Here is a 17,119-nt window from a genome sequence, read left to right as displayed (position 1 = left end):
CTTCACTCTTGAGTGGTTCTTGTATGAAGAGTGGTATGATCTGCTCTGCTTTCTCGTTTACTCTGACCATTTGTTTCCTTCTCCTAATGCCTTTACTGTCTTGGCATTTTCAGAAGCGGTTTAAAGCTCCTCGTCATAAGAAGCTTGGAAGGCCTGCTTTTGTCTGGTTTAACTCTCTGAAAACACAGCTAAAGCATTTTGTTCAGGTTTTTGACCTTCATGGGGCTTTTATGTAGCAGCCGCTTCGTTAGTCCTTCCTTACACCTCCTTCCATTCCATGGACTAATTTACCATCCTTTTTCTGTTCCTGCTTATGTTTTTGTTTAATTCCTAGCACTGTTCCTCTGTCTGAACTGCTCAGCCCTGCCTGTCTGTCTGCTATAGGTGGAAGTGTAGGGAGTGGGAAGACAAAAGGAGCTTTAAAATGAAGGATTTGGGAAGGTGGTTGTGGGACTCAGTCCTTGTTTCAGCCTCAGCTCAGGTCCAATGGAAGGTGGCCCTGGGCAGCTGCACAGGAACAAGGGAGTTGCTAGTTGCATTTATGGTATATGAATTAATAAATGTACGGCATAGAGTTTGGGTTTGGTTTTATTTGTTGTCTTCGAGTTTGGTGAGAAAATGGATGTACTCAGCAAAGTGAGCTTTCTGTCCCCCGCCATCCTTGAGCACATAAGCTTGTTCAGCGCTCTGCCTCCCTGTGGTTCTGGTCTCAAGAGATCCTAGCTTCCAAGTCAGCCTTGGTCCTGTCCCTGCTGGTCCACGTTCCCAGGTCATCTGACAGCATCTGTGGGGAAGAACTTAGACGTGGGGAATAGTTGCCAAACTGAATATCCAGTATCGTTACACTTGTTCTCAGGATGATTAGCTTGGATGACTCCCATCAACTGTGGTCCTTTATAATTGAAACTGTAGTGTATCATGTTGATAGTTTCTTTCTGAAAGTGTTTAAATAACTGGCAGGAACTGAATACTTCTTTCTATATATTTTGTAATAACACCATTATTCAGAAATCGGTTTTAATTTGTACAGACATCGAAACACAGTTGTTGTAGAGCTGAAGAGCATGAAGGAATCACCCTGTGCTCTGAGGACAAGATAATAAAAAATATAGGTTGATATACGAGATCGTGACATTGTAGGGTATTCATATAAAACTTCTAGATCATTTTTTCTGCTACTGTCCATTGCAAGACTATCTCAGCACAAATCATAAAACTTTTATTTTATTATGATTTAATTAAATCAATTTTTGTCTGTCTGCCAGAGCTAAAGCACAGGCTGGAGGCCTTGAGCATGGCATGAAGATGCATATACAATTTAGGGGATATATCAGGGAGAAATACTTGCTGACATAGTTTGGGAGTTTGTCTTGTAGAGAAGGAATCGAATTTTCTGCATGCTGTGTCTCTATAGTGGTTCTTGCTACAAATGTTGGGAACAACCGTGCTTGAATCTTCTGTCGGAGGCAATTGATTTGCTACAAAACGAAGCTCACAAGTGCACAAGCTTATGTCCAATATGGACGATTAGGTAGCGTGATCCTTTAGAACAACAGCCAAATACAATGCAAGCTTAAGAGTACCTTCTGGTCTGTATATATTACAGTACACACATGCAGACCTTGCTAAGCGCAATTGCATTATTACCTTCAGTTTTGTTTATAGTACTACATAATAACCTGCTTTTTCCTGCGACTGTGGATCATTTGTGCCTTGTATTTCTGTATATTCACACTAGTTTTTCTATACTAGGGTATATTTATGTATCTTTAGACTTTTGCATAAGTACTGTTTTGTTACAAAGATCACATGTATAGTCATAGTTTTATCAGTAGTAGATATTATATTTTTATTTTTAAAACAATAGGACGGTCTTCCTGAGGTTTGATTTAGCTTGTAAAAAGAAATTATCAAGCTAATCTTCCTGCAGAACTAGGTGACTGCTGCATACTGTGACGTTTTCACTCTTGTTCTGTTCTTAAACCACTCATAATTTTTGTCAAGGAGATTATTGAGAATCTTTCCATATAAATTTTTGTCCTAGAGCATGCCCAAGCAGGTATCTATAGAGCTGAGAGTTTGAAGAAGTTAACTTTAGGTTTAATATTTCTGTCTCTTAAGGCTTTTCAAGTGCAACTTTTAAAAAGATGGTACCACAAATGTCAAAAAGGGACACAGTGATGCCCTGCTGATTCTTGTAGTAGTTTTGGTGATGGGGTGGGCAGGCCAGGCCGTTGTCTTGGACTTTTTCTGGCTCAAGGTGAAATGCAGAAATACTGGGGCAGCAAACTGCAAGAGTTGGATGAGGCATGAGAGTTGTCTTCCAGATTTCCCTGCTTGAGACTAATTCGTATGCTATTTATTACATGGTGCTCTGCCTCGTTAGTTTCTTGCTACAATCTATTTTATTGGAAACTTGTTAAGATTTTGCTGTCTTTGAAGATGGTGCCTTGTTTCATTATTTAAAAGAGCAAGAGGATAAGGGCTTGCATCTACAGCAGGGATGGAATAAAGACAATTTTGTCAGAGGTGTCCTTACGCTTTTCTTTATTTTTCTGTCCAAATTTTCACATTTGGTATGCACATGTTCTTCCTATTTTTACCACAGAGGCTTAGCATCAGTTATCATCCTAATATCCACAACTGATATTAAAGAACAAATTCCAGGTAGTTCTGTAGAAATTCTGTGTGTGCGGGCAGCAGACACTGACTAATTAGAGAGGTATCTTAATGATCATTGGCATTTAACTGTCCCACTTAGCGCAGGCAGTAAATGAATGGATCACAAAAGCAGACTTTAATTTTTTACTTTGCTTTCCAAGTGCACAATCCCTTTAATCCTTCACTACTTAGAGGTTTTTTTGTTAATTAAATGGAATCTCTGCAGGCTTGGTGATTCACATTTTGGGACAAAGACATGTACTTAATGGGGGAAAGTTGGCATAGGTCGCACTGGGTAACCTGAGATTTAAAGCGGTTCTTTCAAGGTTATTTTGTAAATGAATGTATGTTTCTCGGCAGTCAGCCACGTCAGATCTTTTCTTCACGTTTTTAGAGACAGATTCCAGTTTATCAAATATTCCCACAAAAAGAGTTAACTGATTTTTCTCTATGGTTACTGACTGACTTTCTGACTGGTCTTGACTACAGTGGAAAGCTGTTTCACATACCTGTTCACTGTATTTTTCTTTCTAGTTTAAAAAAATGATATTATGCTTTAGACACATCAGGAAATTTTGCCTTCGGCTTGTATGTATGTTTTCTTCAGAATTGTGTTCTACGCTTCCAAAGTTGCTCTAAAATTCGTAGAAAGGTGCACTGAGTAAAAGTAGTACAATACCTTTTTTCTGTAAAAGTAGTACAATACCTTTTTTCTTTTGTGTTTGTATTTTTTTTTATTTGCCTGCTTACAGGCTGTTATAGCATTCTCCTTCAAGTTATATGGTTTACGTTGTTCTAAGTGGGAAGTATCAAAGTATTCTGTAAACATTAGGAGTTTTTTTCAAAAATTCTCAAGTCTGTAGTGTTGTAGCTAAAGGCAAATTGTGCCTCTCATCTCTCCATCCAACTTTGTGCTGAACTTGCTGAAATGTGTGTACAGGAGAAAACTGAGTTCACTGAACCGAAGATTTTCAAAGCCAGGTTGGATGGGGCCTTGGGCAGCCTGATCTAGGGGGAGGCGTCCCTATCTGAGGCAGAGGGGGTTGAACTGGATGGTCTTTAAGGTCTCTTCCAATCCAGACTATTCTATGATTCGGCCTAAAACTTAAGTGGTTAACTTGGACACTTTACCTCAGTTTTGAAATGGCTTGTTCCAGTTTGGATTATGTAAACTGAGAGTGGACTTAAGCAGGTTTAATATACGCTATGAAAAGTCACCCTTAAAGTGAGGTAGGTATCTTTGTATGGGGTTTCACACTTTGTAAGTCAAATAAAACCTGATTTTTTTTTTCCTCAATGCAAATCGGTTAGACAAACATGAGAGATTTTTCTCCCTGATTTCAGTGGGTGTTCAGCTGGCATTTTTTTCTCATTAAAATACAATCTAGTTTTGTTTCGGAGCATTGCAGGAGTAGTCCACTGCTTTAACTGGCAGGCACCCAGGATCTAGAAGGTGAAAGGAAAAATAGTAGGTGATATCATAACAAACACTTGCCAAACTGAGGTTAGGGGGAATTTCCATTTTCTTTGTAGATGGTATTAAAAATTCTTATTTACAGTGAGGGCAGTGACAGTATCCAACAACCTTTTTTGTGCCAGTTCAGGGATAGAAGGATGCTCAGCCATCTGTTCCTGATGCATAGCTAACACAGGCTGTGTGGGATAGAGAACCTCTTCTGACAGACTCTGAAGAAAGCATTCTTTCAGGGAAGGCTTGTTTGTTGCTGAGAGAGGAGCTGAGGTAACCCTTGGTGATAGAATTAGACTCGAGACTTTTTATAATTTTAATATTGAAACATCACTTTTTGTCACCTGTTTAAAATGTAAATGGAGTCATACAAGTTGTCTGTTTAGTACTATTCCCTATGTGTTAAGTCTCTTCCAAGTGGACCATCTCCTGTGGCAGTTTTTGCAGCTTTAGTGTCAGTATCAGAACAGCTGCCAGAGCAGAGATCCTTGTGAGGGATCTGGTAGAAGTACTGAACATAAATCGTATTCTGCTTTTAAAGAATGATATGATGATTATATGTTTGCAAGGAGACATTATAGTTTCAGAATCTGTCATACAGGAGTTGTGTAGAAACGCACAAGCATGCCTGTGGAAGAGAGGGAGCTGAGAGACTGAACCTTTTGCTTTCTTTAGCCACAGAACTCTTGCAAGAAATCATGAAGCCAAGATGTGACAAACAGTTTTAAATACTGATGCCAGGAAATCGTGTTGGTTCTGGAAGCAATAAAAAAAGCAGCAGGCTTCCCTGCTTAAACTTATCTTTAAAGAGGATTTGCCTCCTTTTTCCATGCCCTCAGAACTCTGCCTGACATCACCCAGGCCTCTGCCCACAGTCTGGCTAAGAGGGCACTTCCTGACTTCCAAGAAAAACAAATGGGAATGCAAAATGCTTGCATCTGGCCTGTTACCTCATCCTTGACCACCAGGGCTGTTTGAGAGTCGTCATGGCATTTCCAGTTCCTTTTTGCTTTCTACATAATAAATTAAAAAGACTGCTGAGAAAAAGCACATTTACAAAAAGCAGGCAACACTCACCGCTCAGAGTTAGTAGGACTGATCTGCATTATTTCTACACGAGCTGGTAAGTTTCTTCAGATATTAAAGAATCTGTGTTCAATAATAGCTCCCCGTGAAACTAAGCTGCACCTGATCTATTACTTATCATCGCAAAAATTCTTCTTTTCTATAGCCTGGTTCTGAATTATGGACAGTCAGGCTTTTCTCATTCCTCCTGCCCACCTTTCCAATCAGAGGTATATCATGAAGTTTCCTCCCCTTCACCCTTGCTGGATGAAGGATTTCACAGTGTTCAACACGCATGCAGGAAGGCTGTCATCCTCTGTGTTAAGAAATGGACAAATTCAGCTGCAAATTCTGTTCAGGAAAGCTAGTAGAAGCTTAATTCTCTTGACCACATTTCTCTTAATTTAGTCATTGCTGATTGCTATATCTCACTGTGCAACATTTTCACAAAAGTTTGAGAGAACAAAACATTCAAAAAAAATAGCGTGTGGCATCCTGGATTATTTCAATGCAGTGCGTATACCATTTCTGCTTCTGTGACTTCTGTAGTAACCACTTGTCAACTGTTGAGCTGTTTTGATGCAAGTTTTATTAGCTGCTGTGGATTTTTTTAGAAGACAAATGAATAATTTTAAAAAGGAAGAGTTACAAATACGTGGCTTTTTTGCAGATGCAAGCTTCCAAACAAACTTAAATCAATTTGTCTCCCTGTCGCACGACATGCTGCCATAAGTGGTTTGACAGCTGTCTATGTTACCTGCATAATGAAAAGGAGGACTTAAACAAATTCATTAGTACTTTTAAATAAAAATATCTATTTCTGTGGAGTCTAGAATTGGAACAAGCTTCTAATACATTTGTTCTATGTGATCACATAGAAGGAGATTACACAAGAATTAGTTATGTTCAAGGAAGTCCATGATTCTGTGGCTATAATTTAAGTCCTGATACACTGATTTCTATTACTGATACTCAAGTTTATCAAAATGTGAAAATCATCTGCTGTCATAATCTCCTTTCTGATGAAAAGAGAGAAGGGTTGTCATTCTTCAAACACAGAACAGCATCTTTCAAAGTCAAATGGCATTGAGGGTTTTTGTTCTTTTTTTTTAATAAGTTACTGAAAAAAATTTGGTTTTGTAAAAGGTTAAAAACGATGTTTCAAATACCATCATTCAAACATGCGTTTTCTTTTTTCTCTTTAAGACCAAAGTAACAGTAATTGATCAGAGACACAGATAGCGTGTGGTGGTAAAATCTTTCCAACCTCAGAGTTACAAAAATAGCACCAGAAATGTGTCACATTTGCAAAGTGCATAGTATGTTTACATCATCTAAAAGATCAAAGTTGAATGATACAGGGCTGAAGGTGGTGCGGTCCAGGAGCACACTAACTTATATTTCTATTTCTAAGATCAAGTTGACCACAGCTTCTCTCAGTGTTTCCACTGCCACAAGCCTATCCATGTAATGCAACAGCAGATGCAAGCTGTTACAAAAGTGCTTTGCAGCTCTAGATTTTTAAGGCCTCCTCTCCCCTACATCTAAGGAGTGCAGTGGTCAGGCCAGTGAGTTATTGCTAAGGCTAATGGGATCTGAAATTAGGTCTGTCTGTATGTGTAAATGAACCCTAAGACCACTGGGTTTGAGCCAAACTTGAGGATGAGCTACAGCTTGTGGCTGAGAGGATGGGTAGTAATGGTAGCAGAGACCATGCGTATCACAGGTGGCTCTACCAGGTGCTGGAGATAGATTCCTCCTTTTCAGCATCAGCTGCTTTCAGATTGCATGTGAATTTTGTCTCAGGCACTATTTGCAAGAGGGACCAAGAAAGCCATTCAGCCCTTCTGTTAGTGCTTTTCAGTGCAGCGCTTCTTTCTATATGTAGATCAAGTACTGCTCCTTAGAAATATGATTCCTACTCCTCGAGGAAGAAAGTCAGACAACTACATGTTTTAATTTTTTTATTTTTAAGAAATTGAAAAGATGCACTTTTTTTCTCAGCAGCTGGGCTGCTTAGTGCTCTGCAATTCACAAATTCCCATGCCTTCTCCATTTATGTAAACAGGTTTTACTATGTGTTCCAATCAAATGCAAATGTGGATGACTTGGACAGTCCAATCCCTATTTCACCAAGAGATCTCTGAATTCAGTGGATTTGCCACAGTCCTGATATTCACCTTGTTCTTCCTCAGGGAAGTGGCAGCTGCAGGCATCATCTTCCTGAATTGATTGTTCAGGTATGGTACGCACTAAAGAAAAAGATAAGACTTTTCACTTACTGTTGTATTTTATCACCCATCTTGTTTCACCCTTCCTCGGTCACAAGTGCAGGAAGTTTTCCAAAAGATACAGTAATTTGAAATAATTCCTCTACTGCGTGTATACCTGATAAAACAAGGCCAAAACATGGAGCTATCTGGCACTATTGAAAGATAATAAAACACCTGGATTCCTGATTTCTGCCTAGTTTCAAAAACAGAAAATAAATTGAAGAGTGCATCTATCTTACTTTTCTTGAAGACCGCGTGTAGCTTCTTTTTCTGCCAGATACTGAAGCATATGCATGAAGGCAGCAGAACCACTAAGCACAACAACCCAGCTACAGTCAGTGAAATTGTCATCATATCCGCCTGGAGGTCCTTCCCTAGGGAGCAAACAACATTCCCTCAGAAGTGTTATCGAACAAAATTATACTGCCCTTGGATTAGCTAACAACTTTTGTCTCCAACTCTGCTTTTGGGTAACTCCGCAACACTGGGGATGCACTCTTGCTTTAAAGGGTAAGTGAAGGAACTACAGTATGTTTCAAAGTAGGTCATAATTCTGTACCTCTATAAGCAATATTTTACAATGACTCACCTGACATTGTGATAGAAAATGGAATTGTTGGAGACGTGGTAGGTAGACCATGGTAGTCAGCAGTAATTTTGCTAACTAAATTAAGATTATCTGAAGCCTGTTTGCAAATGACATCTTTTGATGGGGTTCCAGGCTCCAGGACCTGGTTTCCAGAGCACCTGAAAGACAATTAAAGCAGACTGGGAAAGAAAGAAAAAAAAAGGGGGGGGGGGGGCAGGGAGGGAAATCTAGTCAAGCATAACATTTATTTTTATAAACATAAGCATAACATAAACATAACATTTCAAGCAACATTTATTTTTAGATTACTTACTTTGTCCAGTTTTTACAGAAGCCATTGGGCTGATCATTGTAAGTTCCATAGCGGCAGGGCTGGCAACCTTGAACAGACGAGGACAGATCAGTTCTTACAAGATGACCGTTTAAAACACAGCCCAGCGCGGCCCCCGGCCCCGCGCGGCCTTACCGCGGCGGGCGCGCTCCTGGCCCGCGGGGCAGCCCCGCTCGCAGCGGGAGCAGCCGGCGCCGCCGCAGCGATACCCGGCCCGGCACGTGCACTCCGCGTCGCCGTCCGGGGAGCATTCCTTCAAATACCGGAGGATTCCTACGGGGGAGGGAACGCGGCTGAGGCGCGGGGCGGCTGGCGCTCTCCGCTCGGGATGGCGGGCCGGCCCGTACCTTCGCACCTCCTACAGAGCGAGCAGCTCCCGCGCCCCGCCGCGCTGAAGGTGCCGTCCGGGCAGCGCCGGCAGCCCGCGCCCTCCGCGAACGAACCTGCGGACGAGACACACTATGTCTGCCGTGGGGCGGGGCCGCACCGGCCCGGCCCGGCCCTGCCCTGCCCGGCCCTGCCGCTCACCCGCCGGGCAGACGGGCGGCGCGGCGGCCGCGGGTCGCGGGGCGATCGCCAGCGCCAGCAGCGCCGCGGGCAGCAGCGCGGGGGCCATGGCGGGGGTTTGGGGGGGAGAGCCGCGCGCCGCCGGCCCTTAGCGGGGAGCCCGGCCCCGCCCCGCCGCCCCCCCGCTTCCCGGCGCGCCCCGCGCGGCCTCCCCGCTCGCGACCGGCGACAGGCGAGTGCGGGCCGGGGGCGGCGGGCTCGGCCGGGGCCGAGGCGGGGGGGCGGCGAGGGGGCGGGAGCGGCCGCCCTTTGCCGGTTTAGCGGAGAGGGAAAAGCCTCGAGGAGACCGCTTCGGTGGGAGCTTGCGAGAGAGCGGGGCGAAACGTGAATTGGCCTTTGTGTACGATAGAAGCGAATTCGGTATTTCTGCCGGGCGGTCCGGCGCTAGTTAGTGAAATTTGTACAAAAATTCATTTTGTATAATGAATGCGTATCTTCAGGATGAACTGTTAAGAAGCTCTGGTTGTCCTGAAGTTCTGCTGATACCTGCAATAAGGGGAGACCTTATTGCTCTCTACAACTACCTGAAAGGAGGTTGTGGAGAGGAGGGAACTGGGCCCTTCTCCCAAGTGACAGGGGACAGGACGAGAGGGAATGGCCTCAATCTTCACGAGGGGAGGTTCAGGCTTGATATCAGGAAAAAAAATTTCACGGAAGCAGTCGTTGGGCACTGGAACAGGCTGCCCAGGGAAGTGCCGACGGGCAGGGCTTAGCGGCTGGTAGGAATGGTTGGACTCGATGATCCAGTGGGTCTTTTCCAACCTACTGATTCTGTGTGATTCTGACATGGGCGCACTTGTTTGATTGGCCCCATGTTTGATAGTGCGTAAAAAGCTGTTCTGAAAGCAGGACTCACTACACCGAGTCTACCTGATAGAAATGGTTGGACTCAATGATCCTGCGGGTCTTTTCCAACCTAGTGAGAATGTGATCTGCTCGTGTGGGTTCTGCATCCTGCAGGACATTCTGCTGTTTCTCACTGCGTTCTAGAAGTAACATCTAAATGAGACTAATGTTAGGGAGCGAACCTGAAAATAGATGAAGTTGACGCAAGGTGAGTAGATGGTTTTCTTTTACGAAGGCAACTATATGCAAATCTCGTGAAGAGCTCTCAGATGCTACATGCATTTCTGGGTGGAAGTTCCCTATACAGGAAAATCCTGCCTTGTAGAGTGAATGACCTGTGAAATGCCTTCTCGTAGCACAGATGCTTTCACAGACTTCTGCCCAAACCACTATGACTTAGTGTGCTTCTTACGCAATGTAGATAAATTTACCTTAACCTTTAAATGGAAACTTGGCCGTTCACCTCAACTTGAATTTCAGAGCTGAAAAAAAGTATCTTCAGTCTAGTTTGTTCCATTTGCTAAGTTATGTGGTCCGCTCCCCCATCGCACATGTAAGCACACGTTTCTCCCCCACAAATCGTGAGATGCTCAGGAAAATCTATTGCTCAGGTTTTGCAGAAGTACTGGTCGAGTCATTACATAAATTACGGGAAGCTCTTCATTAAATGTGCTGTGTGGAAACTAAATATCAGACTTTAGGTCAAAGCTCTTGCGAGCCTAGTTACAAATGATGACCTGGGTGGGAGTCAGTAGTCTGGGTATGAGTGAGGGTGTGCAAATTGAAAACAGCTCTGCCACCCACCTTGAACCCCTCTTTCTGGCACACTCGAGTCACACAAGCTCTTGATTAGCCCAAGCTGCTTCATGTTCCGGTGCTGTGGCTCCTGTTGCACAGATGTCTTAATCTCTTAATGTCATAATGCATTCTCTGTAAAAAGCCCTTTAGTTAAATGTGATTGCTATGAATATTAATTAAAGCTAGTGAATCATTTTGAGGCAGCTTGAGTGAAAGGTAATGCAAAAATGCATATTACTGTTACAGGGAAGAATTGTACTAGGAGATTTGCCTTCTAACCCCATTGTCTTTTTCTGCCCCTCAGCCCCTCCCTTCACAATCATCTCACTGAAAGGCAGCCCCTCAAGATATGGCATCAAAAAGAGCACTGGTGATTCTAGCAAAAGGGGCAGAAGAAATGGAAACTGTAATCCCTACAGATGTTATGAGGAGAGCTGGAGTGAGTATGCAGACAATGAAAAATCTTTTATGAGTGCTTGGTCAAGGGGACAACCTTTGCTTTTCACGTTGAGGTCCGTTGCTAGGAGTTCAAGATAGTCGGTTATATGAGGTGAAAGTTTACCTGTGCCATGCCCCAGATAAGCATGTGTGACAGCTGACATCTGTGCAAAAGATGAACTTCTAAAATACGAGACTGATGTAGACTAGAGCAGGTGTTTCAAGTAAAGCTTACCCTGTTGGAAAACAGGCTATAAGGGATTCCTTATGCTCTTTGTTGCTTTTGCAGCTGTAGTGGTACACACTGTTATCATCTGATTAGATGTGAAAATAAGCTTTTAAATAAATACACTGACTTCACACGCGTAGAAATGACTGGAATAAAAATTAACTTCTCTTGCAACTTTTGTCATTCCATTAATGTACTCCTATTTTGGCTGCCATGAGAAGTACAAGCTTGTCCACTTACTTCATGAATGTGAGCTGTGCCATGTGCACCTGTGATGTTATCTAAAAGTTGAGAGAGAAACTTGAAGACACCATAAGTGTAGAATGGCTTTAGACTGCAGAGAGACTTAAGTTCATTATCTGATCTACTTAGTCTGGCTTTCCTGGATTGTATTGTTTTGTTTAAAACCTGTGGGATCAGATACTCTCTAAATGCCCTGTTTCAAAATTTGAACTATGAGAGGTCTTTGTTAATCCCTAGGTGAATATCGCTATTTACCTTGTGTGTTTGGACTTAATCATTGTTCGGGGAAGCTTAAGTATCGCCCTGTTCTTGACAACTTTGAGTAGTGCTTCGCTTATTCTGTGTACTACTGAAGAACTAGCGTATAAGAAAAATGCCCTAAATTCCTAAATTGTAACAATGCGTGTATTCTTCTGTTAGATCAAAGTGACCGTTGCAGGCCTGGCAGGTAAAGAACCAGTGCAGTGCAGTCGAGATGTCTTCATTTGTCCTGATGCCAGTCTCGAAGATGCCAGAAAAGAGGTTGGTCATCACCCTGATCTGATACAAGGGCCGACATAGCCTCTCTCACAATTTCAGAAGTGGATTTGGAAAGCTTATGCATTACCTTTAGAAATCTGTTGCATGTTGTTTGCTCTATGCAGTTGTGAATCACAGACATGCACAGTTCCACCATGCTCCTCTTGAGTCTTGTCCTGCTTTATAGCATGCTAGTGCCATACAGGTTTCTTGATTATGGTCAGGTGTTTGTTTTTGCTAAGTACCAGAGAGCCTTGTTTTGCATGTTAGTTGGCTTAACAGAATACCGTGATTTGGAACAACTGAAAAGTTCCACTGGGAAGCCAGACAATGTTATATTCGGACCTGTACAGTAAGGCTGGAGCAAAACCACTTTTCTGTACAGTGCAGGAGCTACTGTTTGCTTGCTGAAGTTCTTAAGTGCACTAGGCTTAAAAGTTAGTTCCTGTAACACACTTTACTGATAATAGACTCTTCCTGGAATAGAAAAACAGTATTTGTCCCATAACTGGAACTGTTTCTCTGATGAGAAAGTGTTGGTCAGTGGAAGGAAAGGTAGATGGCTTTGCTTTTCAGCTCAGCTGTAGCAGCCTTAAAACACTGTCATGTATGCATCAGCCTCTGTTCAACAGAACAATTCTATCTTTTGTTCATTTAGGGGCCTTACGATGTCGTGGTCCTGCCTGGTGGTAACCTTGGAGCTCAAAACCTGTCAGAGGTAAAGTTGTGGTGTCTTAAAGATTCATGGACATCCTCATGAGCAGTGGGTGGTCATTTGCTAAGTAGTCCAGCAAGTTCAATTCAGCATACCAAAATTCTGAATGAATCCGTAAACTAGTTGTTAATTGTCTTAAAGCCTTCTTGTGAATATATAGGTGGGGTAACTGGGTAAGTTTGTGGACTTGAGTTAAGCAGCATGAAAATGGAAGGGTGCTCTGTATTGTGGGAAAATCTCTGTTCATTATCATATGAAGATGAGACAGTTGCAAATGAAGATTTAATTCCATGAAATATAAAACAGGCCGAACCCACGGGGCTGTGTTCCTATGCTCAAGAATTCTGTCTGTGGTGCAAAATTATTGTAGTAGTGGTATAAATGCCTTGTGGAAGGCAGACAGACAAAGAAGTTGATCTGTCAGATAGGATTTAGATGGTATCAAACAGTTTGTAAGCCCTGGAATACGAGACAAATACCTCTTATAAATCTTCATAAGAGTAATAGAGACTGTCTGGAGGTATCTTATGAATACTCTTCCCTATTTGTCATGTGAAGTTTTCAAACAACTTTCTGTGTCCATGGATTAACCAACTTCTATGTGGGCCGTGTAATTCCTTGCAGTTCCTTCTGATTTCCTTACTCTTTCGTTGTGGGGCAAGTATTTATTAGTTTCCGTTTTTCTCCTTAGTGTTTTTGTTACCCTCTGTCCTGAGGCAGGCTGGAGAGCTGTCAGCTTGTTTTCTTTGTACAACTTGTTTGTCACTTCGCAGTGGAAAATACTTCAGCCATGCTTCAGATAATCAACGCCAAACAATGACTTTTGATATGGTTTCTTCACACAGTCTCCTGTTGTGAAAGACATTTTGAAGGACCAGGAAGGCAGAAAAGGCCTGATTGCTGCTATATGTGCAGGTGGGTTAACAAGGCATCTTGTTTTGTAAAGCATTTGGGTATTTTGAAGGGGCATGCAGACAGTTTCCTGTCCTGGAAATTTCTATTCCTGTAGTTTAGTAGCAGGGATTTGGACTGTACGTGCACCTACTGGCATTTGAGCATTTTGTAAATTTAATAGTAGAGGAATCTCTAAAATACTGTGAACGCTTATCCTATAAGTTCTGTATAGTACCCAGTTCTTTCCAATCAGTTGTATTACTGTCTTTAAAACAAAAAGTGAAAGGTAATGTGCTAGGATTTTTTAGAAAATGTTTGCTTGTTCTGGTGAGCTTTCTGTGAGGACACAGTGCTGGCAGAACATCATTGCTATAAATTTATCTCACATCTCCTCTCCTGCCCTTTAGCTTCAGAAGGAAGGCTGTAAATATAGAGTTACAGGCTCACCCTTCCTCATCTGAGAGGTAGCAAAAGATGGAATTACTCTGAGGAGAGGGTTGTCTGCTTGCATATTCTGCACAGCTAGGTGTCTGGTTCATTCCTTTTTAAGATTTGCATGTCATAAAGCAAGCTGAACAATTGCCAGTGCTCCCAGCTGAACTGAGAGGCTCGCTTAGGTACCTGTAGCTGAGAAGGAGGAGAGCAGCAGCAGTGTGTGTGGAAGGCAGTCTGACAGAGTGTGTTTTGGAGTGTGTTTTCACTGTTGTTTTCTGTTAGGTGGCTGGGGTTTTTTTGCTTTCATTTTTCAGTTAGGTGATACGCATACAGAGTTGTGAGTGTTCTTGAACTTGGCAGTGGTCTTCTCTCTCTGTATCTTGCAGAACAATTTTAAATTCACACTTGCCCAACAAAGGCCTTTGTAATTAGGAGAGTTCATTTATTTAGGTATAATACTGCCTAGAGCTGATTCCAGATGAGCACAAAGAAGGTTATTTCCTGGACTATATGTGATATGAATCAAGTATACAGAAATGAAACTCACATTAGGCAAATCCTGCCTTCAGGGCATTTTTGGAATTCCCATAAGGATTTTCTGTGAAATGACCCAAGTCGTCTTGACACAAACTCCTTCCTCAATTTAGGCCACGGAGGAAGTATGAAAAATAAAGAGAAAGACTGTTAAAACAAAAAACTTAGCAGTTATCCCATGATCTGTCCAAAATGCTGCTTGGCACACAACTCAGCATGTAAAGCCTTGCTCAAATTAAGTTTTATTTGTTAAATCTCTGAATTCAAGGCTTAACAAGGTTGTAAAGTAATTGTACCTAGTTAACATTCAGATTGAAATGCAGACTTATGTTAGTCTCAAGCAGTTTTAAATAAAATGCATTATCTGGAAGCAAAATGACCATTGCTCTTGTCTCCTTCAAAGGCAGCAGTCTTTGGTAGGAGAGCTGCATGAACTGGGTGTTCCGTAAACCTTCTCTTTTCTTCATCTGTTTCTCTACACAGGGAGTTTTGTGTAATCGAATGGCAGAGATTATACAGCTCTGGGCTTTTTTGAGGCTTTTTGCCTCAAAGATAGGGCTGGTGTTGGTTTTATAAAAAGTAGCCTGTCCACAGTGGGCTTTGGCCCCTTGAGAGCCTGGTTCCTGAACTCTGTTCTTAAAAGTGTTTGTGGCAGGAAAAGAGTTTGTCACTGGTGCAATTTTGTGTCCTTACAGGTCCTACTGCCCTTCTGGCACATGGGATAGGGTTTGGCAGCAAAGTCACAACGCATCCTTTGGCCAAGGACAAAATGATGAATGGAGGTATGTAATGACTTTTGTAAGTTTCTGTAAACTCTTCTCAGATTTTTTTTTTTTAGCTGAACCCCTGACTTAAAGAAACGAAAATAGGTTTTGTATCTTATTTTGTATCTCTGGATTTTTTTAATGCTTTTCTGAACATGATCAAAATTCAGCTGACTATACTAACATGGTATTTCTAAGTATGTTTAAATTTGAACTTGAAAATGCAGGGCTATGTTAACATTCTCATTCTTGAGGGAAAATACACTGCTGTTATCATGGTAGGAGCACTTTTTCCCCTATCCTCTTGAGGCTGAGCAGTCTCTTGTCCTTGTGGTTCTTTGCCTCAGTGGTCCCAGCAGCAAACCCCAGCAGCACCTTTCTGCTCTCCCATGAGCGGTGCTTTGGCGCAGTGAGCAGCTCATGGGTCCACCCTTTCTCATACCTAAAGGAAGTGGTGGTGGAAGTGCTATTAAGAAGTCATTCTGTGAACATGAGCGAGTCTGCAGGTGAGCAGGAGATGGCAGGGTTCTTCGAGTTTCTTCTGCATGCATTTGAAAAAAAAAGAAAGTTGTGAACAGCAGTCTGACTTCCAAAAGAAACCTCATGGGAACGTGACAGGCACAGCGAGCGCTTCTTGAAGAGCTTGTCAAATCAGAGGTGCATTCCTATACCATGTGGATAAGCTGCCATAGCTCCCTGCGGGCCCTTTTCCTCCCTGAGGCCTGCAGGCAGTGATGAGCTGCTAGGTTCCAGAGGGGCAGGGGTACAGAACCCAAGGCAGGCTGGGCCTACACAAGTGGCTGAGGTGCCTTCTGTGGAGCATGGAGCTGCTGCTCCTCCACTGGTGTAGCCCGCAGGGAGCGGGCGCAGTGCCCTGTGGTGGGCAGGTCTGTGCTCTGCAGCAGCTGTGGGCACTGCACTGGAAACTGACCCTCTTTCTGTTGTGTGTCCCCACAAGCACACTACTCCTACTCCGAGAGCCGTGTGGAGAAAGATGGGAATATCCTCACCAGCCGTGGCCCTGGTACAAGTTTTGAATTTGGGCTGGCCATTGTTGAAACGCTGCTGGGGAAGGAAGTGGCTGAACAGGTGAAGGCACCTCTAATACTGAAAGAGTGAAATTCTGGCATGGGATGTGGAGTCAAACAATTTCAGATGGGGTTCTTGTCCTTTGTAGAATAACTGCAAGATGCATTGTTCTAAATACCATTTGTTTGTAGGTGAAATTAGCAATTGTACTTGCCTAAGCTGTGTTACCTTAACCAACCAATGGTCTTTATTTCTGGAAGAAGATCCTGTTAGCAAAACCACTTCATCACTACAAAGCAACCAGCACCTAATAATCGTAGTTAGCTCTTGGATGGCATTTAAAAATCACATGGGAAAACGTTTGCTGAGTAAATAAAAATGAAGCAACCCTGCTTGCGTGTTGTTTCTTTCTGTGTTTTCTCCCAGCCCAGACCTATGGCTAGCAATGTACTGCTCAGCACAACTTCCATCTAGAATCTCACACAGTTCTTCTGAAGCATGAGCTCAAATGAGAAGGTGGTCAAGCACCAGAACAACTTGCCTAGCAAAGTGGTCGTGGTCCCAAGCTCATTGGTATTCAAGAAGTGTTTGGACAGTGCTCTTGGATATGTGGTTTGACTTCTCGGTTGCCCTATGCGGAGCCAGGAGTTGGACTTGATGATCATTGTGGGTCTCTTCTGGCTCAGGATATTCTCTAATTCTGTGAAAAATATTATTAAGT

At 42.8% G+C, this 17,119-nt stretch overlaps 2 protein-coding genes across 2 annotated transcripts; one reads left to right on the top strand and one right to left on the bottom strand.

Annotated features, from left to right (window-relative positions):
• Positions 1-7,145: 7,145 nt before the first annotated feature.
• TNFRSF9 (TNF receptor superfamily member 9) lies at positions 7,146-9,056 on the bottom strand. Its single transcript, XM_069874541.1, has 7 exons — positions 8,916-9,056; positions 8,735-8,830; positions 8,523-8,660; positions 8,370-8,436; positions 8,057-8,214; positions 7,707-7,841; positions 7,146-7,446 (listed from the first exon to the last, which is right to left on the bottom strand). Exons 1-7 carry the CDS (start codon positions 9,001-9,003, stop codon positions 7,319-7,321), a joined length of 810 nt encoding a protein of 269 aa, XP_069730642.1. The 5' UTR covers positions 9,004-9,056; the 3' UTR covers positions 7,146-7,318.
• Positions 9,057-9,072: 16 nt separating this feature from the next.
• PARK7 (Parkinsonism associated deglycase) lies at positions 9,073-16,790 on the top strand. The gene is made up of 7 exons (XM_069874542.1): positions 9,073-9,126; positions 10,903-11,037; positions 11,929-12,030; positions 12,686-12,745; positions 13,588-13,657; positions 15,301-15,387; positions 16,328-16,790. The coding sequence occupies exons 2-7, from the start codon at positions 10,948-10,950 to the stop codon at positions 16,486-16,488; spliced, it is 570 nt and encodes a 189-aa protein (XP_069730643.1). The 5' UTR covers positions 9,073-9,126; positions 10,903-10,947; the 3' UTR covers positions 16,489-16,790.
• The last annotated feature ends 329 nt before the right edge of the window (positions 16,791-17,119 follow it).

This window comes from Phaenicophaeus curvirostris, chromosome 22 (genome assembly GCF_032191515.1).
Source record: "Phaenicophaeus curvirostris isolate KB17595 chromosome 22, BPBGC_Pcur_1.0, whole genome shotgun sequence".
Classification (NCBI taxonomy): domain Eukaryota; kingdom Metazoa; phylum Chordata; class Aves; order Cuculiformes; family Cuculidae; genus Phaenicophaeus; species Phaenicophaeus curvirostris.
The sequence above is the reverse complement of the archived record's forward strand: the minus strand, read 5'-3'. Positions and strand labels throughout refer to the sequence as shown.